General features: G+C 41.6%; 1 protein-coding gene across 1 annotated transcript in view; it reads right to left on the bottom strand.

Annotated features, from left to right (window-relative positions):
• Phka2 (phosphorylase kinase regulatory subunit alpha 2) overlaps window positions 1-24,955 on the bottom strand; it is a 73,167-nt gene that overhangs the window by 27,494 nt on the left and 20,718 nt on the right. Inside the window, exons 4-14 of the mRNA XM_077793891.1 lie at window positions 22,426-22,473; window positions 21,220-21,388; window positions 18,049-18,131; window positions 15,490-15,570; window positions 14,017-14,115; window positions 13,670-13,816; window positions 11,636-11,689; window positions 10,706-10,828; window positions 8,202-8,297; window positions 4,014-4,121; window positions 2,039-2,117 (exon numbers count right to left, since the gene is read on the bottom strand). Coding sequence (XP_077650017.1) covers window positions 2,039-2,117; window positions 4,014-4,121; window positions 8,202-8,297; window positions 10,706-10,828; window positions 11,636-11,689; window positions 13,670-13,816; window positions 14,017-14,115; window positions 15,490-15,570; window positions 18,049-18,131; window positions 21,220-21,388; window positions 22,426-22,473 — 1,087 coding nt within the window. The remainder of the gene's footprint in view (window positions 1-2,038; window positions 2,118-4,013; window positions 4,122-8,201; window positions 8,298-10,705; window positions 10,829-11,635; window positions 11,690-13,669; window positions 13,817-14,016; window positions 14,116-15,489; window positions 15,571-18,048; window positions 18,132-21,219; window positions 21,389-22,425; window positions 22,474-24,955) is intronic.

Below are 24,955 nucleotides of genomic sequence, written 5' to 3'. Positions count from 1 at the left end.
GGGTGAGGCTGGGACCCATACTCCTGCAGGCCCGGGGCTCTGAGTGTCTGGGATCTGGGGGCTGTGAGGGTGGGAGACCTTCACTTGAGGCCACATTAGTACAGCATGTACAGCCCAGGGATCAGCTGGGCTGTACATGCTGTACGAATATTGATGGCCTTTTATAAGAAAGGGCAGTGCTTTGGCAAAGATAAGGAGTCTGGATAGGGGACTGCAGAAGGGGGAGTACAGACACAGAGAGATGGCTGGTACTTTGTCCAGCTACACAGAGCTTTCTGGGAACTTGGAACAGAGTGATAAGGCCAGAGAATGAAGGCTCAGCTACTATTAATGTGGCCCCAAGTTCCACCACTATCCCCATGGGCTGGGGGTAGGGGGCTGAACATACAATACATATAAATGCCACTGAGAGCTGACTGGCACCTCCTTAAATTTACATAGCACTTGGTGCTTTTAAAAGTATTTTAACACTCATTATCTCATCTGATCTTCATAACGTGCCACTGAAAGAAGCCTTGCATGATGACCTGGCCAGTTGCAGCCGATTCAGGACTGGAACCTAATCCCTCAGGTCCTAGCAAGTGAGGCTGGAGGGCTTCCTTTGACATCTTTCCCTTCTGAAGCTTTCAGTAACTTGCAGAAATCCACATTTTATTCAAAGCCACATAGTGGCCACTCTATAGAGTGACTCTTTTAGAGCAGTGGTTTGGACTAAGACCTGGGAGCCTCATGATCCAATGCAGTCATATGTGGATAAGTTTCTGAAACTATATTTTCCTTCCTCCATGCCAAATACTTTAATAATTTTCACTCTATTCTATTACATTAAAAAAAATGTGGGCCAGGACCCATCAATGTGTCCTGGCCTGCAGTTGGAAGAGCAATCTTGTAGATTTAAGGCACTAATTAGCAGAATGTGCTCTGGTTAAGCACTGGGACCATGGAGTGCAGCTGGACCAGTCCATCTGGAAGTCAGAAATAGATTCATACCCCAGCTTTCATCTATGGATCCCTGAGTAGGTTAACTTCTAAGTCTTGCCTGTAAGATGGAGATAACCATAATTGTCACAAATTTTACCTGATCAGAATATTATAACAGTTAGATGTTTCCCACTTTGGACCTGCACACAGCACTGACTGGAATGACAACCTGCTGCTCATCTTATTGCATCATGGGCGTGTGCAGCGAAATGAGCCAGTGGTCACAAAGAGGAATGCTTTTCATTTCTTTAATCGCCACTTTCAATGTATGCATGTGTAGGTGCTAATCAACACAGAAACGAATATGGCTTTGTCCTAATCGTACAGTGGGCTATGGTATTAGATGGCATGTGAGTGTTCTGTGAGGCAACATGTGATGGAGCTGCCAGAAGGTCCTCTAGAAGAGGAAGGAAGGAGAAGGAATCACTGTTCTGGGGGCATACCTCAGGTGGAGCCCTGCACTGCCAACTTCCCCCATGGCAATCTCAGTTCTTCTCAAGAACATCTGTGGAGGGGGCAGGAGTCCTAACAGCCTGGAGATGCACAGCAGTGGAGTCAGGTGCAGTCACTCTGTGGCAGCCCAGGCTGGCCTCCTACCTTTCTGGATGAGGAGCTGGCTAGAGAAAAGGGAGGGGAGGTGGAGGTGGGTGGAAGGTGGAGAGAAGTCAGAACTCCACGGAGAGGACCCTTGCTTGCCTTCTGAGATTTTACCAGGCTCAAGCTCTACTTTTTAGATTCACAGTTTTGAAAAATGATGCTAAATGAATCATATGGGCTTCAATTGCAATCAAGGTTTAGATTCAAGAAAAACTAATGCTTTGTAGAAAGTAAATTTATAGTTGGGAAGAATACTGTCCCTTTTGGGAGTAACTGAGTTATATAAAGTATCTCACAGAACTGCTATACACTAAAAGAGCATGCACACACGCACACACCACACACACACACACACACACACACAATTTTTTAATTAAATAAGAAACTAGGGAACAATTTAAATGCAAAAAATGACATTGGTTTTACAACTTAGAGATGAATAGTAAACATGCTCACAAACCTTGTACTACAACATCAGGTTTGACTGAAGTAGAAAATCTTCTATTTAAGGGATCAATTTCACCAGTGGCAAGGAATCCCTATGAAGAGAGGAGTGGTGACACTATGAAATATTGATTTAACTAAAATTTCACCTTATACTTAAGTTAGAAAGTGACATATCTCGGGGCTTAAAACACTCAAGATTTTTTCTTTATGTTTTACGAGTCAATGGCTTACTTTCTCTGAAACAAAGTATGCCATTCAAATTGCCACTGACAGATGGACTGTATGTCTGACAGCTGGCTCTGCAGGGCTAATCAAATGCATCTCCATCTTGTGTGAGTGAAAAGAATGGTAACTAGTATTTCCTGAGCTCCTCCAAGTGTCAGGTGCTGGTGGAGCCCTATGTGTGCACTATCCCATTTAGGTCTCCTAACAGGTAGGTTCTACCTTCATCATCAATTTACAGGTGGGGAAACTAAGGTAAAGGTACCTGAGGGATATGAAAGAGTGAGTACCTGGCCCAGGGCTGACTATTTTGAACCACAAAAGTTTCCCCACCCTTCCAAGTGTGCTCTTTGAATACGCATCACCTTGAACTTTCTGGAAATGTTCCAGAGCCCCCAAAGAGGGAACCAAGGTGTTCTGGTAACTCTGTGGAGGAAGTGGACCTAATATGAGCCCAGAGAAAGGCCTTTATGGTGGAGAGGAGGAAGCAGAGGAGCACAGTTATTTTCCATTTCACTGATACAGAAATCTGAGCTGGAAGGTACAGATAAGGAAACCGAAGCCCAGAGAGGTTAAAAGGTCTGCCCCAAATCACAGGGCTGGCTTTCTGAAGTAGACAGATACTTTTTCCCTACTGAAGAGAGAAGTGTGAAACACAGTCCATACTCCCAAGGGCATTGCCATGAAACCAGACACAGCCAGGGAAACATTGCTCCACCTTCAGCAATATAGCTCCTGAGGGTTACTTCCACTGTGCCATCTTTCATTTAGTCTAGAACACACCAGGAACCCAGAAGCATTCTGTCTCACTGCTGCCTCCCCCATTAAAGAGCTGGTAGAACACACAGGGATGAGCCACCCTCAGAGGCTGGCAATCCTTTGCTGTCTTTCCTGGGCTCCTTCTCCCACACCCTTCCCCAAAGGCCCAGAAAGCTCCACTAGAGCCACACTTAGGACTGGGAGGTTTATTTTGAGGCTGTCAAAAGCATGTGCATTTTACAACAGAAGCCTGGGGACAAATAAATGTTCAGCAAGGGGCTGGTGATGCACACCTGTAATCCCAGCAGCTGGGGAGGCTGAGACAGGAGGATCGCAAGTTCAAAGTCAGTCTTAGCAATAGTGAAGTGTTAAGCAACTCAGTGAGACCCTGTCTCTAAATAAAATATAAAATAGGGCTGGGGATGTGGCTCAGTGGTCGACTGCCCCTGAGTTCAATCCCTGGTACTCCCCAACCCTAGCCAAAAGGCAGAAGGAATAGGTCAAGAGGCAGGAGACTCTGGGGGAGCGGGTCGCGAGTTGGAGGTTGTCTGAGGGACCACCTGGACCTGCTGCCTCCTCTAGTAGAGAGATCTGGAAGTCCTCCTGTTTCCTGTGCCTGGGGCTGGGGCCAGGGCAGCTTCACTCATCCCATCCCATATCTTCCAGGATCAGATGTGCTAATCCTGGTTAAGAAATGTCTAGCTCCTGCTGACCATCAATTTATATGCATTCTAGCCAGAGACAGGAATGTCAGCAGGAGGGGGGACAGGGAATTTTGGCATGTGGCTGATCTGACCTGGTTAATGTAAATATGAACACACTAGGATAGGAGTCAAGCCTAAGAGCCAACACAGTGCATTTGATTTTAAAGGCAAGAATATGCAAAAGACATGGAGATGCAGAAGACACTGACAATCACGCTGTGCAGACAGTCCCTGTGCTCTTCCAGGATTCCATAAACCTCCATTCAGATGGTTTCCAGCCGGTGAAGTCACCAAGCCCCCTACCTCTGCCAACAGGGAGCTGAGGATGTACAAGGACTGACCCCAGAGATGGGGCAGCTTCCCCAGAGGAACTCTGTCCACCGTGTGAGGATTCTTGTACTCTTCATCCACCTGACAGAGAGAGCAAAACCCAAAATCAGACCACCAGAGGATAAAAGGGCCAGTGACATCTTACACTGAGGAGCACACTGAGGATTTACAAAATGGTTCTCATTCTCTAGACCAATTCTGTGCAAGTGCCAGGATGTGGGACCAGGAAGGTAAAAAGACCCTCTCTTTGGGCAGCATGACTATAAGCAGCAGAAATGTCAAATCTAGGCCTGGTCCCAGGCTAGTGCTTTGCCCATAAGCACACTATGGGCAGTAAGTGCAGGAAGCCTGGACTATGTCCTTCATGCACACCTCTGGGCATCAAGAAGTTCCACAACTTGTGCTTCCATATGGCTGTATTACGGGTAAAAGGGTCAAAAACAGCAGCCTTCAGCTGTGGCAGTACCTGGCTGGATGTCAAGTCTAGTTTCTTCTCTCTTGCTATTGCCAGGGGTATGCCTATACAAGAAAATTACCAGAAGGTGGCACTATTTTTTGTGGAAAAACAATTGTGCTGCTACACCATGAACCCTCCGTCCATCAGGGCTTCAGAAAAGAAAACCCACTGGGAGCTTCTGTCTATCAAAATAAACTCCTGGGCTCTGCTGGACAGTGCTGGCTACCCATTGTGAGTTAGTCTGTGACTTACTCTCTTATAAACTCCATGCTGCCTTTTGAGTTTTTAGTCATTGCAATGTTGGTTGGGGGTAATGTCCTTGACCACTTCCTCCAGAAAACATAGGTTAATTGAAGGAAATAGGAAATACTTATCCTCTATTCTGGCCCTTCTGAACTGCTTGCAGGCGCTCAGATGCACCATGCATGTGGCCTCCTGCACTGCTTCTATCTCTGGACCTAGCTCCTCTGGCCCCACTAGCCAGAACCTCACAAAGATAGCACTGGTTTGGTAACCACATTGGTACTCCATTCCTTAGGTTGGCACCTGGCATAAGCAGCTGCTCACTACACATTTGCTGGGGACAATTTCATTAGTTCCCAACTGTCCAACAGGGGACCCTTTGGCTGGCACAAGTATGGTGGCTGAGATGAGCAAGGATGAAACCAAGCTGTTTGCCACCCTGGCCTCGGGCTTTTGCTAATTTGCACAAAGCTGCCATATGGGCCTGTGGTGGTCCTGTCTCCAGGAATCCTTCCCAGTGGTCTCTACATATTATTCATGTAACCGAGGAACCTTCCTAGTTGTCATTTGTAAGCAGTCAATACAAAATGTAGTTAAGTGATGTGATACAGCAATCTGTATACGGGGTAAAATTGGGAGTTCATAACCCACTTGAACCAAACTGTGAAATATGATGTATTAAGAACTATGTAATGTTTTGAACGACCAACAATAAAAAAAAAATGTAGTTAAGGTAAAATAGTGTCCAAAATTGATGTCTAGCATATAAGCATAAATGTGCTGAATACAGGAGGATGTTGTAATGACAAGCAGAAACTGAAAGATCAGTGTGGAACTTAGAAGAGACAGAGCTTCAGAGTACTTTTTATGATGTGCAGCCAGTGCTGTCCATTAGAAAGTGAAGTGCAGGCCAGGTGTGGTGCACACCTGTAATCTCAGTGACTGGGGAAGCTGAGGCGGGAGGATAGCAAGTCTGAGGTCATCCTCAGTAACTTAGCAAGACCCTGTTTCAAAATAAAAATATAAAGGTCTGGGGATATAGCTCAGTAGTTCAAGTACTCCTGGGTTCAATCTCTAATATCAAAAAAAAAAAAAAGGCAAAATGCAGCTTATAACACCTACCATTTACTATGGTCACTGCAATGTGCCTTTTGGTAGAATAGGGATGGTTATTCTCTACCATACAATATATAAAATTCCCCGAGATGATTTGTTTTCCTTTTCTCTGCTTCCAAGTTTTAAATTACCCATTACTAATTTTATTTTGCCAATGCCTCAGTATATGAAAAGGAGCAACCTGAACAGGGGATAGGAACATGTAGCTGCTGGAAAATGACCCAGCTCTACCCTCACATCCACAGCACACATAGTAAAATGAATATATTTGCAGGAAATCCAAGTTTTTAACACTCAGAAAACAGTTCCTAGCCAGGTAGAGTGGCACATGCCTGTAATCCCAGCAATTTGTGAGGCTGAGGCAGGAAGATTGCAAGTTCAAGATCAGCCTCAGCAACTTAGCAAAGCCCTAAGCAACTTAGCAAGACCCAGTATCAAAATAAAAAATAAAAAGGGTTGGGGATTTGGTTCAGTGGTTAAGTGCCCCTGGCTTCAATCTCTGGTATCAAAAAAATAAAAAATAAAAAAATAATGAAAAGAGTCCTAGCATGCTCCACAGCTTGATCTGTACAGTGAGAGAAAAATAGTTCTTGTCTTAAATCTTGCCCTTTACTCTGGAACAAAATTACTCCTGAGAGAGCTTGGATGATATGAGCTGTGTGTCCATGCCAGGATGAGGGGGGAGCTTCAAGATTCTGGAGTGCTGGGCCATTGGTCCTGACTGGTGGGGTTGAGTGAGACCATTGGAAAAATACAGCCAGGGGGCTGGGGATGTGGCTCAAGTGGTAGCGCGCTCGCCTGGCATGCCTGCGGCCTGGGTTCGATCCTCAGCACCACATACAAACAAAGATGTTGTGTATGCTGAAAACTGAAAAATAAATATTGAAATTAAAAAAAAAAAAGAAAAATACAGCCAGTTCAAGGTGCCACCCAGTGAACCAGTAGGGAACCAGCAAGTCAGATGGGCTGTTATCAGTGTAAAAGAACTAAATGCACCTAGCAGAACATTCTACTTCTCACAGAAAATCAACTCCTTTCTTTTATTTTCTTCTTGTTTTAATTGGTTCAGTTATCTAACATTTACTAGTTCCTTCTAGATTAAATAAGACCCAAAGTAATACACAGTGGTACTTTTCTGCTTTAAGGATCAAGTCTGAGATTCCTTTAAAATGTATTTTCTAGCAAAAGTAAAGGAAAGTCCACTATACCAGTGCTTTTAGAAACCCAGTGAGAGCAACCATTATGTAAATATTTCTATTAGGTGAAAATATATCACTCATTAGGAGGCAGTGTGGGATTGTGGGGAGGCCCTGAATGTGGGGTCTGGTCCCAGGGCAGAGCCCAGTGCTGTCTGAGCTTTGACATGTTCCCAAACCTCTCTGAACTGAGACCGATTATTTCCAAGGTCACTGCAAGTCCCCTGGCCATATGTATGGCCTGATTCAACCACAGAACACCTAAACCCAAGCTGATTCAGGATAGGCTTCTGCTGGATCCCTGTGGATCTTGGAGAGAGCCAGCTCTCTGAAGGCCTTTTATCCTACAAATGCAATAAGGAAACTTTAAAACACTAGGAGCATGGCAGGGACAAACAGCCTTGAATGGAGAGTTCTTTTCTTATAAACATCAGATGCTTACAGGGAAATCCTCCCACCAAGCCATATAGAGGTCCAACAGACCCAATTTAGGAAACTGGATAGAACAAAATCACCTTCAGTCATCTCCTTGGAACTGGACAGTTTCTCTCTTCCTGATGTACACTGGCTTCTGACAATTACTCAAACTCTAGCTTGGGAACCCCTTGACTCAAAGGAGGAAAGTCTCAATTAACCCCCTAAAATATGTTTCTTCTTCTATGGCAATGTATAAGAACATGGTGCACAACAGTGTTTTGTGCTCTGTAACATTCCTTCTACCTTGGGTCCAGGGAGGGCAGATATGTTCTGAAGGTCTTTAACTGCCACCTCCGTAGGACACTCATGGTCAAGCATGTTCCACATGTTTTCCCTAAAGCCATATTCCTTGTGATGATGGTAACACTACCTAAGGCTTCAGAAACCACTTCTCCTGGGTTGGGGTTGTGGCTCAGTGGTAGAGTGCTTGCCTAGCATGCATGAGGCACTGGGTTTGAACCCCAGCACCACATAAAAATACTAAATAAACAAAATAAAGTATCGTGTCCTTCTACAACTAAAAAAAATATTGTTTAAAAAAAGAAAAGAAACCACTTCTGCAGAAAAAATGCCCATCAGGCCTGGAAGTGGGATGAAGAATACCAAAAGGATAAGCACCGACCAGTTTAGTTCTAGATGAGCAGTGCAAAAGGCTTTGTGCCACATGGTTACCTTGTCAGGTGGGACGGCATAGAGTTCCGGCACCAAGTGGATCCCGTCCTTGCCTCTGATTAATATTCCCTCCAGGGCCTCTCGGTACTCTTGGACCTGGAAAACAGCCCCCTTACCCTCAGTATGAAAAAGGTCAGGTGATTAATGCTGCATTAGCAGCACAACTTAGAAAAATAGTTCTCTTGGCAATAAAAAGATTAGAAGTCGGACATAGGGTAAAGAAATATACAAACATGTCTGCTCCAGGAGCTCCAGAGGGACTCCTGCTGACTGCTCATTCCTCCCTTGCGTGTGTCTAAACTCAGCCCCACCTGTCAAGCTTGTGGGGAAAGGGACAGAATAGCCCATCATGAACTAGCTGTTTCTTCCTTAGAATTCCCACAGTACTCATATCTGTCTTTAACTCATTGTTTAAATATTTTACTCTTCTCACATATTTAAATTTAGTGCTAGGAAGGAGGGTGCACACCTGTAATCCCAGCAACTTGGGAGGCTAAGACAGGAGAATTACAAGTTCAAGGCCAGCCTCAGTAATTTAGTGGGACCCTGTCTCCAAATAAAAAATAGAAAGGGCTAGGGATGTAGCTTAGTGGGGGTAGAGCACTCCTGGGTTTAATCCCAAGCACCACAAAGAAAAAAGAAAAATAGAACCAGCCCCCTGGATATTTAATATTTTTTCTTTGGAGAGCCCAGTCAAATACCTCCCAGATCTAGTTTTCTTTTCATTTTATATTTATGAATGGCAAAGCATGATCATGATTGTATCATTTTACAAATGTCAACAAGACATTTGTATAGGTGTATAGGGTGATAGACTCTGTTGAGGCTTAAAAAACAAAATATCAAGTAGTCATTTTTGTTTTCTCTCCCTGCCTCCCATAATTGTTAAGTCTGTTCACAGTTGAAATTCAAAGTCAATCATTTTGAGATCTTTCAACACTCAGATAAAAAGAAGACATAAGACTCAAGACAATCACTAATGTGCAAGAGTAAGAATCAACAATGAGAGAATAACATTTCAAGCTTAGTGCTTTGAATTCCTGACCAGGGGAGCTTTCAAAACCTAAAATGTATCTGAGATTGCTCATCTCCTCTTCCTCCAAACCCAACAGGCTAAGAAGATAGCAAAGTATCTGAGTCAGTAGGGCTTCAAGTAAGCTTCAAGAGTATAAATCTGCTCTGTTCAACAAAGTATGCTCAAGGCTCAGCACAGTACCTGGTGCCAAGTAGAAGCCAAAGAAATATGTCTTGAACAAATGAGTGCTGCATTAACCAGTATTTACTGAGCATTTACTAAGTACTAGGCCCAGGGTCCTTTGATAGAGAAGTGGGAGATTAAATCCAGTGTGACCCATGCTGCTGTAGGTGCTGTGAGGTGTGGCAAAGGGGTGCCCAACTCAGCTTTTAGGGTAAAAGAAGGCTTTCTCAAAAGCCCACAATGAACTGCGTGAAGGAGTGGGTCAGTTGCAGGTAGAAAGAATGTCCTAGGTCTTTGAGAAGAGTAGCAAGTGAGTTTGGCCTGTTGCAAGGACTGAGAAGGATTTCAGTGTACTGGTTACAAAACTCAAGGAAGGTAGTAAGCAGAAAGGAGTCAGGATACAGTGGTGGAAACCAGACCAGAGCAAATGAGACCCAACAAAACTCATAAAGACCTTGGACTTCATTCCAAAAGCAATCATAAAGCCATCCAAAGCTTTTAAGCAAGGCAGCAGCATAATCTAATTTGTCTTTTAATGAGATCACTCTGGCTTGGCTATAGAGAATAAAAACAACAGGGAGTAGGGCTGGAGATTGGGAGACCAGTTAGGCTGGTACATTAAATAAGAGCTAATGACAGCAAAACTCGAGTTAAACTAGAGGAAATGAAAGCAAAACCACTGGCTCATCTGGAAAGAACAGGAATAACAAAACCAGTCTGGGATAGACAGAAACCATGCCTCCTGGTACCCATGCCTCTGTCTAGTGCCCTCCTCCTTTTGTATGGGATGGCAGTTTAGCTGACAGAATGTGATGAGAATAACACTCAGCCAGTTCCAGACCTAAGGAAAGCTTGGCAGCCTATGCTTTTGTGTTCTGTGGGGAAGGCAACCATCAATGTAAAAAGCCTAATGGCCTAGGGACTTCAATGCTGTGAGAAGTTAAAGCTAGCCATGTGAAGGAGAACCAAGCACCCCCTCAACAGTACAGCTGAGCTCCTAGCATCACTTGACAACCAGGATTAACTCATAAGTGAGGAAGATCCTGTAGGCCCATGGAAACATCCTAGCTGACATCAGGAGAAGCAGAGACAATCTGTCCCTAATGGGCCCTGCCCAAATTGCAGAATCATGAGCAAATAAATAAGAGTTGTTGTTTTGATTCACTAAGTGTCAGGAGTTTGTTAAACAGCAACAGGTAACTGAAAGAATGACTTAAATTTTTACATAACCTATGTTCTACTAATAATTAGCATGACAGTAGGGTGAAAAAGCTTATTATCAGCACAACACCTGCTATATTCTTACCTGAACAGCATCACCATTGAAGATTCCATCTATGATGAAATAAGTCCAGAACACAGGCCACTCACACTCAATGTTTTCAAAGAGCTTGAGTTCAGCAGGGTCATAATGCAATCGGTTTGGGTCCTGGAATCAAATACATAAAACTTTTTTTTCCTTTGATATGAGGGTTTGAACCCAGGGTGCTTTACCACTGAGCTACAGCCTCACTCCTTTAAAATAATTTTTAAAAAATTCTGAGACAAGCTCTCGCTAAGTTGCTGAAGCTGGCCTTGAACTGTGCTTCTCCTGTCTCAGCCTCCCAAGTTGCTGAGATTACAGGCATGTGTCACTATGCCCAACCACATAAAGGTGGTTTCTTAAAGGTGATATCAGATTACATACACATTACCATCATGTCTCATTGGGTTTCCCTTGCTTGTCTGATTCAGTGTGGCTTTCAGGATTAGGAGCCTCCTATAATGAGGAGATGCTACTTTGGACAGTTTTCCATGATAAAATTTCAGAAAGTAAATCAGAAATATACACAAGACTCCTTGGTAGTCTATTTCACTAAAGCATCCTATCTAACAAATAAATAGCAATTTCCCTATTGCAATGCTTGGCAGACAACCTGTTTTATTTATTCATTATATTACTCACTGTGACAAAGAAACCCAAGGAGAAGGCCATGGACGGTCTTTAAAAAAAAAAACTGTGTGAGCCACAGAACTGTTTGTCCTTGTCTATAAGCTGGCTTTAAACTATCAGCTTGCTGTCCTCTTGATGATCTTACTATTCTATTGCCTAACTCCAGGCTTGCTGACTCCAAAATTAATACTTCCCTTTCCAATATTCCAACGTATAATTATAATCAATAGAGGGAGAACAACACACTGGCAAGTTAGATATGAAGCAGTTAAAGGACTGTAAGAAACAATATTTAAATACAACCTCTCTTGGGGTCTTATAACCATCTCGAAGGAAGCGACAGCATCCATAACGCCCCTAGTAAGGTAAAGAAATAAAATACATTTGATGAAATCACAAGAATTTCTTTGCCTTTTTTATTTTAATTCAAGTCAGCCCTTCATCCTCTCATCCATGAATCTTTTAGTAACAAAATAGGCCCCAAGTGCTCTTTGCTATTAGTATAAAGGCTTATTCTTTAAGTAGTATGCAAAGTACTTGGAAAGAAATGCTGAAATGCTCCACTGGAGTATTGGGGCTGTGAGAGTAATTACTAAAAGTTCAGTGACTGAGCATTCTTTCATTGTGATTACTGTGTCACACAAAGATGCAAAGGGACTACAGCTATTTGGAGAAGCCACCACGGCAGATAACTTGGATTGGCTAGCTCCTGCTTGAAAGATTGGGGAGCCGTAATGACACTCCTCAGACTCCTTGCCGTTGGCTCTGCCATCACATGTGGCCACAAGATTTGGCAGAGAGGGAGGGAGGGGCTTGCTGTGCTTAGGAGTGTCATAGTTGGTTTTCCTGCTGCAAGACTCTAGCTTCCTGGGTGCCAAGAAAGGAGGATAAGTGCAGCATTCTTCATCTAACCCCCTAATCCCTGGATGGCAACTTTGGGTGTCCATTTTCCAGTTTCTTCAGTGTGTAAGACCTCTGCAGCAGACCTGCTCTAGCATTGCTCCTGGAGGCCTGGAGCAGTGCCCCCATGTGGTCCTGGGAGTTGTCCCAGGGGGCTCAGCCCACAACCCACTCCTCTAGTAGGCACTTCATTTCCTGCATTAGCTCCCTTCCTACTCCAATTACTTTAAGAGATTCCTTTGTTTCTACTGAACCTGACCACTACAGCCATTTTGTTTTGGCAATAGGATTGGAGACCCTTTAACACCTTCGTTTCCATTTTTCTCTGAATCTAAGTGGAATAATCAACATGCAGATTTCAGCTTAGGAAACCTATATTCTTTGGTAATTTTACTGATAATTTCAGTTGGGTGGAGTACTTAATAACAGTTTCAATTTAGAGTAATATGTCATAGTTATTGCATTTCTCTGCAAAACAGGATATTTTTTTAACCTGAATTTAACTCTGAGATCACTAAGTCTCCTGATATTGTGAGTCAACAACATCAGGAGAGGTGCTTTTTTTTTTTTTCCCCTAGTAGTGATTCTAGAGCTTTTGAGAGATTCTCAAAGGAGACTGTCTATGATGTCTAAAGGTTTACGTAGCCCTGCCTTAGAAGTATGGTGGTGGTAGGAATAGGAATTCAAAAATGCCTGATTGAGCTCAATTCACAATAGCTAAGCTATGGAATCAACCTAGGTGCCCTTCAACAGATGAATGGATAAAGAAAATATGATACACACACACACACACACACACACACGATGGAATATTACTCAGCTATAAAGAAGAATGAAATTATGGCATTTGTGGGTAAATGGATGGAACTGGAGACTTCCATGCTAAGAGAAATAAGCCAATCCCTCAAAACCAAAGGCCAAATGTTCTCTCTGATATGTGGATGCTAAAGAGAGGGGAGGGAAGAAAAGGAGTTGTTTGAATTAGACAAAGGGGAATGAAGGGGACGGAGCAGGGTGAGAACAAGAAAGACAGTAGAATGAATCAGACATAACTTTCCTATGTTCATATATGAACACATGACCAGTATAACTCCACATCATGTCCAACCACAAGAATGGGAAGTTGTTATACTCCATGTATGTATGATATTTCAAAATATACTCTACTGTCATGTATAACTAAAAAGAACAAATAAGATAAATAAAGGTAAAAGTGCCTGCCTGAGTCAAAGTTCTGCTACTTATGAAGAGAACTAAGGCACTTCATCGCTCTGAGACTTTGTTTACTCACCTATAGACTCAGCTTTGGGTAAAGCATGAGTCCACTTAAATAAAACAAGCCATTAACCTCACAAATGAGCTACTCCTACTTCATGTCATCATGTGAAAGTGGCATTTAATACAGGGTGGAAGAGCACTAGTGTAACCAATGCTTACCTGGAGCTTGGAAATAATTTCATTTTTGGTCACATTCACAAGGTTCATATCTTCCACTGCAAAGGCCGGGAAAGAAATAATGGAAAGAAGTCCAGCATCAATCTCTTTAGATGTCGATGCTCTTGGCAGCATGGAGAACAGAATAGACTAAATGAAAAAACAAAAATGTGGTTTAACCTGGAGAAGCACTAATAGACACAGTATCTAGAGACCACAACCTTAGATTCAAGGTAACATTCAAATGAGTTTGCCAATTAGAAAGGTGGAGAATCTAAATAAGAGCTCAGGTCTTCTCCTCCATGATTCTCCTTCCCTACTTTCTAGAATTCAGGAGACTGAGCTGTTACCTGGCAGTGCTCAACCTCATCAGGCAGGACATGGATTACTGACTTTCGTCCTCCATGGGCTCCAAAAAGGTCCAGTTCATCAATTGCCTCAAGTGCTGCCTACAAATACAGGCATGAATTACTTTTTTTCTAATGTACACACATTCCAATATCTGACAGTCCTTTTTCATAAGCAATCTAGCATCATATTTTCCCAAAGGCCATGAAACACATTTTTAAAATCCAGTTAAGGAGTCCTCTGGTCATGTTCTATACTCATTTTCAGTGGCTCAAAGATTTCCAATATGTTGCTGCTCATTCCAAGAACAAGAAAGAGAAAATAGGAAAACATTTCCTAAAATGAAATTAGCACTCTACCATAAACTGAAATTTTAACAAATTCATATCATCGCACACACGTGTGTATTTGGGGGGCTAGATTAATGATTGGCTTCTCTTTCACCTATTTTAGCAGTGAACTTCTACCATTAGCACATCTGGTACTTCAGAAAGTTAATTCTTTTTTTTATTGATTTTTTTAAAAAAATAAATGACAGCGGAATGCATTACAATTCTTATTATACATACACAGCACAATTTTTCATATCTCTGGTTGTATATAAAGTATGTTGACACTAATTCGTGTCTTCATACATATACTTTGGATAATGATGTCCATCACATTCCACCATCCTTACTAATACCCTGCCCCCTCCCTTTCCCTCCCACCCCTTAGCATGGGAAGAATAGACAAACTCTAGAAAGTTAATTCTTTTAGGAATAAGTGTGTTTTCTGTCAGTTTACCTAAATATACTTAACAGGGCACATTTATTATTACTTTTAAAATTCTGGCTCAAGCCTTCACTCTGTCCAAAAAATCTACTTTGGTCTTAAAAAACAGCAAGGGAAGGAGGCATGTTAAAATGTCTACAGCAAGAGATGCAAACTGGTGGCCTACAGACATAATCTACCCAACAGGTGAGCTTCGTTTGGTTTCAAGAGTATTTTCTAAATGAGTTTGAATTAGAATATTGGAATACTTTTAGGGAAAGTTTCCAGTATCCCCAATACTCCCCTCTCCTCCCAATGTTTTTCTATATGGTCAGTTTCACTTGTTATTATTGTCTGATCCTGTGGATTTGAATTTGTGAGCTCAACTTACAAAGTGCTCATATTCTTCAACCTTCACTAGACTGGACATCATGCCTGCAGCTTCTTAAAACAAGATCAAGAGCTTTGACCCATGGGTGATCACGACAGACAAAAAGGATGGGGCACACTTATTTTTTGGACACATGCAGATTTCAGCACAGGAAACCTACTTTCTTGACCTATAATTTCAATTGGCTGGGGTACATGGGCCACTTGAATCTCACATACTTACGGTGAACTTTTAAAAATGTGCTAATCAAATTAAATTCAAACTCCTAATGAAGAACCCAAGCAAAGCAATGAAAACACCCAGAAGAAGGAACAAACAAGAGGACTGTCACCTTGGCCATTCCCACAGAGCTTGCATTCAATTCTGGAATGCCCTGATTAGTCTTATCACCACGCTCCCACATTCCATAATCCTGGGGGAGAAAAAGATAGTTATCAGAGGGGGTGAAAGAGGTATATGAGACATGCTATGGAAGATGATTCCCTCATGTCACTGCAGGCACAATGAAATATGAGTATGTCTTCTCAAAGGCTCCCAACTTCATGGCTTTATATACTCACACTCTGGTCCTCCTCAATTTCAGTTCATGTGACCTCTATGTAGGATTTTAGAAGAAAATACTCAAGTGGAACAAAAGTGCATGCCAAAGCAATCTCAAATTTCTTATTTCTAAAAGGTATTAATTTTTATATAAAAAACCTCTTGATTTATAGAGAACAAAATATTTTATTTACCTTAAAATCAAACTGCTGCTCTTCTATTTAGTGAATGCCTTTGAACTTGTAAGATGGAATTGTAAGATGGAATAAAGAAACTCTGATGCATGGGTTATAATTAGTTGAAGCCAACAAACCCATTTAAAATAATTTAAGAATTATTTTAAGCATTACCGCTTGGGCAAAAACCTCAATGACTAGAGCCAAGGTCAAAAGTGAGGCACAGATCACTGATCATACATGGTGTTTAAAAACCAATTAATGTGAATTGGCTCAGAATACTCTGTTACACAGAGGACTCCATACACATGTACCTAACTTCAGCGATGAATACTTGCATTTAAAACCTAAGTACTGGATGCTGTTTTGAAACAGCATCTATTTTTTTTTTTTGAGAGAGAGAGAGAGAATTTTTCTAATATTTATTTTTTAGTTTTCGGTGGACACAACATCTTTGTTTTATTTTTATGTGGTGCTGAGGATAGAACCCAGTGCCCTGCGCATGCCAGGCGAGCACACTACCGCTTCAGCCACATCCCCAGCCCCAGTACATGCACTATTGAAAGATTATAATCCAACAAGAATAAGATCAATACCAAAATATCAGTATTTTTCAATCTCCAAAGAGGATCATTTGTAAAATGTGAGCACTTGGATACACTAAAGCAACTTTAGATCCTTCCCTGCAAATAGGCCTTGTAGCTGGGCCTGAGCATCTTTCCTTCACTATTCTTCTTGTCTGAGCCTTCCTTTGCTCAAACCCATCTTTACTTCAACCCCACAGCCATGTGCTCATCCTCAAAAAATTCTTGGGTCCATCCAGCCCTCTACTTCAGAGTCTAAAATGACAAATGGTGTCTTCCTTAGTGGATATCATCCATCTCTCTCTCTGCATGGCCATATTCTACTTGATCTGGCCTCTGCCCACTTCATGCCCATTCGTTGACCTTATTTTCCAGTGTCAATTTTCACCCTAAGTCTGTTCCTTTACTCTGCACTCTCTTCCTGAAGCACCCTGACCTCCCCTCCCAATTCATCCTGTTCCTACCTCTGTGTTATTGACTGCTCATGCTATTCCTACACTCAAAACACCATTTTTCCTCTCTTCTGGGTAACTAAATCTACTTATCACCTAAGGTCCAACTAAAGGCCTATCTTTCCAAGGCTTCTCAAGTTTCTTTAGACCAAGGTTCATCGACTCTGCTACTAATGACATTTTGACCAGATAATTGTTTCATGGGGCTATTCTGAGCATTATAGAATGTTTAGCAGCATCCCTGGACTCCTCTAACCACTAGATGCCAGTGGTACCTTCTTCTCCAGGTATGACTACCAAAAAATTGTCCTCAGACACTGTTCAATGTACCCTATGAGAGGAAGATTGCCCCTTAATGAGAATCGCTGCTTTTGACCTAGGGTTAGTGAACTATAGTCCTTGGATCAAATCTTGCCACCTGTTTTTGCCAAGTTTATTTTGGAAACAGCCATGCTTATTTGTGTACATATGCCTGTGCTTCTTTCACGCTACAAAGGCAGAGCTGAGTAGCCACAACAGAGGCTGTAGGGCCTGACAAAGTCGAAAATATTTACTCTCCTATCTTTTGCAGAAAAAGTATGCTGACCATTCCTTAAGCCATAGTGACATTTTTTAAAACCAACCTGCCTTTCCTAACTGCTGCAACTGCTCTGCATAGTTCAGTTGTCATCTAGAAGTGCATCAGGCTCCAACTTCAAAGCCAGACAGAAGCCCAGAGGAAGTGGACTTTATACCTGTTTATGCCCCAGCTCAGGTCCCTCTGCCTGTGGACTGGCTAAGGTGATCCCCATGGCACCCCAGATCCTACCAAGGTGCCAATGCTGCCACTTCTACAGCCTGACTCAGGCTGGCCTGTACATATATATCCCCTGTGACATTTTAGGGTCTTATTTAAGATAAGCATAATAATTCAGACAACAAGTGTGGGGTGTTCAAAAAAAAAAAAAAAAAGCCCACAACTGTATCTCAGGACAATAATGTACATTTACATGTGGTAGTGACACAATCTCACAGCTCTAGTCTTGCTAACCTTTTGTGTAGCCCCAAACACCCTGTCTCTCAAAGAATTCTATGATTTTTTTTTCCTTTCTGACATCCAGCACACCTGAAAAAGGTAGCTACCAGTGTTGATACTTACAGCAACTTTATATGCAGCTTCTATGTAGAAAACAAGATTCTGTATGAAGGCCACCTCATCAAGGGTGAAAATAATACGTAAGCCTAGTAAAGAGAAACAATAACGTTATGATACTAAGGATTTAACCCAGAGGTGCTTTACCATTGAGCTACATTCCCAGCCCTTTTATTTTTTATTTTGAGACAGGATCTCTCTTGCTAAGTTGCTCAGGCACTTTCTAGGTTACTGAGACTGGCCTTGAACTTGTGATCCTCCTGCCTCAGCCTCCCGAGTTTCTGGGATTACAGGTACATACCACAATATCTGGCTGAAGTTATGTTGTGAAGAGAGCTGCTAGTTACAAATTACAAATATCATGCTAGGAAACAAATCCTTTTACCCTCATTTTCATTTTTCTTATTATGGCATCAAAAATTAAGTCTGAGGTAAGTCATAAAAAAATCATAGAATTCTTTGAGAGACAGGGTGTTTGGGGATAAGCAAAAGGGTTAGCAAGACTAGAGTTGTGAGATTGTGTCACTTCCACATAATCTCAGAAAGAGGAAAGAAGGAAGAGAGGCAGGGAGGGGTGGGAAGAGGATAGAAAAGAAAGAAGGGGGGCTGGGGATGTGGCTCAGCGGTAGCGCGCTCGCCTGGCATGCGTGCGGCCCGGGTTCGATCCTCAGCACCACATACAAACAAAGATGTTGTGTCCGCCGAGAACTAAAAATAAATATTAAAAATTCTCTCTCTCTCTCTCTCTCTCTCTCTCTCTCTCTCTCTCTCTCTCTTAAAAAAAAAAAAAAGACTCCAACCTTGAAACCTTAGCCCTGCCTTTATGTCCCCTGACATAAATAAAGCAAGCCACGGCTCCATTTAAAAAAAAAAAAAAAGAAAAGAAAGAAGGGAGGAAATAATGGCTCCATCTGTGTGTGTGTACTGGGTAGAAAGAGTTGAAAGAGAAGGTATGGGCCCTCTGGCACGAATTGGATTTGTTCAGAAAAGGTTGCAACAAAGCAAGGATTGGAGCCCAGAACAACCAGGGCACTGTACTTATCCTTGAGTGAGCCAAAGGAAAGGGTGAGTACTTTCCCCCAGTGGCAGATAGGGCAAGTAGAGTCCCCAGAGGCCCTTCCTCCTCTGCGAAGCCCAGCTCTCAGGACCTGCTGGGGCAGCTGCCTTACTCACTGTAATAGGCAGTGACCAAGAAAACTGTTTTTTGTTTAGCCCTTGAAATGTAGTCGATTATATATAAAAAAAAAACCATATATTTTTTAAGTTTGAATTCTGAAAGCAGGTATGAATACTATAAGATGTGTGCTCTTATATCAATGAGAGAATTTAACTAGCAAGCTAAACAACCAGTGACTGAAAATGAAATGGCAATATATATACATAGCCTTTGAATGGTATCTTCAGAAGGAATAGAGATGGAATTAAAGTTGATATTGCAACATTAGTTATAACAGCAAAACAAATAAAGGAATAATTTAATTATAGTATACCCATTAATAAAGTTACTAAAATAGTGTTTGTGAAGAGCTTGTAAGATTATGGGGGAGGGCTAAGGGTGTAGCTCAGTGGTAGAGCACTTGCCTAGAATGCATGAGGCACTGGGTTCGATCCTCAGCACCACATAAAACAAATAACATAAAATAAAGGTATTGTGTCCATCTACAACTAAAAAAAAAAAGTAAAAACAAAAGATTATGGGGGAAATGCCATTATTTGCTCCCTTCTTTCTTTCTTTCCTATCCTCTTCCCACCCTTCCCTCTCTTCCTTCCTTCCTCTTTCTGCTTTATAACTGGGGCATTGGACTATCTTTTTATGTAATAAAATAACTATGTATATAATATAACACTTATATAAAAATGCATAGAAAAAAGATGTGGAGGAGACATATCTAAATGAAAAATGGCAGTGTAATTTTTTTTCTTTGTATTTTGCCACATTTTCTGAAATATTTATAGTGAGAACTCATATTAACTCATATTAATTTTCATTAACTTCCATAACAAAAAATTACTTTTTATCAGCGTGTGCTTTATTGACAAAGCTACAAAAATATTACTTGCTGATTTATGGGACTTTTTTTTCAAGTTTCACACTTGCAGTCTGAGGCCTCAGGCATGTCAGTTCAGTGGACTAGTGATGAGAACTCTGAGACAGAGTCAGTCCAACTTGGGAAGCATCCTTAGTGGACGCTCTTATGGGAGAAAGGCTATTTGGTATGTGAAAAACAACTGCAGCCTGGAGCTTGAAGACCTGGCATCTCACCTGTCATAGAAGCCAGTGGCTCTGACTCACCAGGAACAATGTATACCACTGACAAGTTGCAGGCCTCCTCACAGCATAGGTGCTATGGGCTTCTCAGCCCACTCTGGGGACCCCAAAGAGTGGAGGGAATGGTGTTGTTCAAATATAACTTAGATAAAGGAGGATGTATCTTAGAAAAGGGTGACCAGGTAGTGAGAGGGAGAGCTGAAGGCACGAGGTACTAATCCTGGAAAAAAAAAAAAGTCTAAGAGCAGGCATAAGATTGTCTGCAGGTATTTGAACTGCTCTAAGTTGCTCCAGGAACTAGGAGAGTGGCAGGATGGAAGCTGAGGGCTCCACAGCAACAAGCTAACAGAGTTGGTTCAACAGCCTTCATCCTGCAAGTGCCTGGGTAGAGGTAGACTGTCCTATCTGCAGGTCACAGACAAGGTCCCCACACTCCCTGCCCTATCACAGACACAATGGCATGTGTTATCAGAGAACATGCCTTTCCATAAACTGCTCACTTAAAATACTGATTGCTATGGATTAAATGTGTCCCCTCCATAATTCAGTGTTGCTGATCTGCTGGTATTGAGGTTGGGCCTATAGGTGATTAGGCCATGAGGGCTTCTCTTTCATGAATGGGATTCGACTCTTAAAAAAGAAGCTTTACACAACATTCAGTTCTCTTTTCCTTCTGTCTTCTGCCATGAGAGGACAGCATTCCTCCCCTTCAGAGGATGCAGCTCTCACCAGACAATTGAACCTGTTAATGCCTTGATCTTGAACTTCCCAGAACTGTGAGAAAATTTCTGTGTTTCAAACTTCTGAGTCTCAGGTATTCTGTTGTAGTAGCAAAACAGATTGACATTGCCCCCTCCATTTCTGGATTGTCACTTTCTAAATAATGGGCTTAAATGGCCCTGACTCACCTGACGCAGTCATCTGGGACAGGAACAGGAGGAAGAGGGAAGTGGCATCCACCTGGAGGTGGCCCCACTGGTCATCACCCACCACGGTACTGCAGGTGGAGGTATTGTACTTGGCGTGCAAACTGTCTTTGGTACTCTGAGTGTGTTTGAACTTCTCCACTTTGTCCACCTAAGAGAGAAGGCAAGCTGGCTCCACATAGCTACACAGGTTTATGGCTGGCATAGGTCACCCAAGGCCAATCAACTGGAGCTAAACTTCTTATCTGCTACATCTGGAAGCCAGAGGGATGGGAGGCAGCTGCTAGTGTAGAATACACATAGGGACTGTGCTATGGATTCTTCCAGCCCATTCATGGCAAACTTTCCAGCCCAAGGGGTTTTAACAATTTCTGCAGAGATCAGGGTCGTGCCTAAGGGTTTCTTGCCTATAGAAACCCAGCTGTGGCACATAGTAGGTACTCAAGGAGGCATCGAAGGAAGAGGACCTGTTTAAATTTCAACTTCTCCTTTCCTAATGTTGAAAGAAAAGAGCAAGTATGTCTTTGAACATGCTGACTGAGGATTGGGGACTGGATTGCATTTATCTTTGAATCTGAGTAGATTCTAGTATAATGTTCTGTATAAAGTACATGTTCAGCCAATTGTTTTATTTACCCCTCACTGAAACTACCAGAAAATAGTAATGGTAAGTTTTAAAAACTCAAACACTTCATCTCAAATGAAAACATACCCTTTACAAACTTGATAGAGCACATAGCTTTCTAGTAGTGGCTTTTTAAAATTTTTTTCTCCTGCACTGGGGATTGAACCCAGTGTACCACTGAGCCACATCCTTAGACCTTTTTATTTTGAGACAGGGTATTGCTAAATTGCTAAGGTTGACCTTGAACTTGTGATCCTCCTGCTTCAGCCTCCTGAGTAACTGGGAACACAAGCATGCATCACTATGCCCAGCTTACAAATGGCTTTTTAAAAAATATATTTTCTTAATTTTTTGAAAGAAATGTTTTCCTTTTACGCATGTAATTATTCAAAAGAGATTCTCAGAAACAGTGTTCTGTGAGACCATGGCAAAATATTTTAAATTTCTCTCCCTCTTGAGAAGAAAAGTTCAAAACACACCAAGTAAGTTAATTGTCACAATTAAAATGACACAAAATGCCCACTCAGATGCTCTTTGAGCACACATCTGCACATTCCACCTACCTGTCTCATCATGCACTGGAGTAGACCTCGCATTAGCTTCACCACGTTCTGTGGAAATAAAAGTGGTGTCAGTAATCAGGCCTGGCTTCCTCGCTCACAGAAAACCACCTCTGGGCCTTCCTGTGGCTGGTAAGCTAGTGCTGCCTGGCAACTTCCCTGAAAAGGCATATACATATATGAGTATTTCAAGTGGTCTGCCATTTCTCTATCGCAAAGAAAGAAAAATTCTGACGAAGTGATCTTTCTCAAATAAAAGGGTTAGATCAGATAGAGTCTTCTGGCTGTTCAATTCAGTGACTCCCCACTGACATTTTATACACACAATTTTTATAAACCTGGTGCTTGGGAATTTTATGTCAAATTTCACAGTAATTTATTTTTGTATATTAAAGATAAATTAACTCCACCATGCCTGCCCCCAAATAATGATGTTACACCAAAAGAACCATTTGTGACACCATTACTGGACTATTGAGTAAAGTTCTTACAAAATTTGAGTGGTAGCCAATGTTTCTTAATAGTGTGATGTATTGCAACTGATTGCTACTATCATCATTATAAATAATAACAGTACTACTACATTAATCAATTAGACATTACATCCAGGCATTGTTTAAAACACTTTACTTAGATTATCTCAAATTTTTGCCCCAGCCTTATGAGGTTATTATATAGCATTATTACCCCACTTTGTAGATGAGGGGACTGAGGCTAAGAGAGCTGAAGTAATATTGCTCAAGTCTTCCAGCTGACAAGGTGTAGAGCAAGAACAGAGCTCAGACTTTCAGGAGCCAGAGTTTGAGCTCTTATCCAGTCCATTATGTTGCCTCCCATCTTCTCCACAATTCAGCCCATTTAAAGACCAGTCTGTTCAATTCCCAGTACTTAAAATAAATAAATAAATAAATAAATAAATAAAGGACTGGTCTGAACATGGTCTGCTAAGAACACTATACAACTACTTCATGAGTGGCTGAACAGAAGATATTTTGTAGGCCAAAGTAGCCTGGAGGAAAGACGTTTCCACCCAGGGACATGAGTATATCCTCTCTTACAGAACATATATGATTTGCAGGGGAAGACACAGTAAAAGGGCTCAAAAGTTCATTGTCAATGAATTTCTGCCTCTAAAATCCTAGAATTCTAGAATATAATCTGAATTTATATCATGAATTCTATTGAGGCAGAAAATGTTATCTCATAATTATGAGGTAAAATTAGCATTGTTATAATTAACATTTCCTACAGTGTATATAGTGTAAACATCTGTCAATTGACTCCCCACTGTCCATGCCAACTAAAGAAAATTTATTTTCCATTAGGCAGAGGCACAGTGGTTCCCAACTGGGGGTTATAACTGCCATCTCCAGGAAGTAAGAAAGTATCTAGAAACATGGGATGGAGGTATTTTAATCATCATGGCAAAGGTTCGAGCTGCTGGCACTTAGTGAGTAGAGAGAGACAAGAGTCCCTAAGTGTCCCACTGTGCATGAGACACACACACAATGAACCCAAAATGTAATAGTGTTCCTGTTGAGTATCATCCTGTTTTTTTCTATCAGGAAGGGAGATGTCATTAACCACATTTATCAAATAATAAAAGGATTTAACTATGAAAAATTGTGTCCTTTTTGTGTCTCATTATTGGTAATCAAGGAGCAACAAATCCAGTCAACTGTAACCCAGCCCAAGTAGGAGAGAGAGAGAGAAAGAGTGTATGTTTGAGTATGAGACACACACACATACAGAGAGAGAGAGAGAGAGAGAGAGAGAGAGATTGGATACTGCTTTACTTTGGTTTTGTCTCAAAAGGTGACAGGAGATTTTGTAAGACATTCACGTCAAATTATTCTACTAATAAATGAATGATTCCTTACGTAAATCTCATCCTTTTTGGAGGACAATTCAATGCTTTCTGTATCCAAATTTTAAAACTTGCCTTAACCCCAAAATTGAGTGAATTCATCATCCTACACTCAGCATTTCTGACCAAATACAAGCTTTATTCCCATGGATAAGCTTTCTTTCTTAGTTTCCTCATGGCTCTCAAAGCTGCCCTCATGCTGCCTGCCACTTATGTCCACTTTGGTTGCTATAAACAAGCACCCACTAAGCTGGAAGACCTGACAATCCACTGGCTGTGAGAGTCATCCAGAAATGTATGAATTAAAGGCGAATCCTAAGCCTGAGGATATAGCTCAGTGGTAAAGTGTGTGCTTAGCATGCATGTTCAATCCTCAGGACACATACATACAGAAGTATCTTTATAAAGATAAATCCCAAAGGCTCTCATGCTTAAATAATTATACTTTTATATTTCAGTGTTCCCTATCTCAATGTTATCAAAATATTTGGAAAATAACTCCCATGCTTAAGGGCAGAACATTTTCTTCCAAACTCACTAATGACAAATCTTTCTTTGGTGAGTATCTTGGTTTCTGATTTTGAGAAACAACACCAACAAAAAAGGACTTCATTGTGCTGTATGGTGAATAACAGGCACAAAAATTGTGTAATATCAATTTGGTGT

Source organism: Urocitellus parryii, chromosome X (genome assembly GCF_045843805.1).
Source record: "Urocitellus parryii isolate mUroPar1 chromosome X, mUroPar1.hap1, whole genome shotgun sequence".
NCBI lineage: Eukaryota > Metazoa > Chordata > Mammalia > Rodentia > Sciuridae > Urocitellus > Urocitellus parryii.
This window is presented reverse-complemented; position numbering and strand designations above follow the sequence as displayed.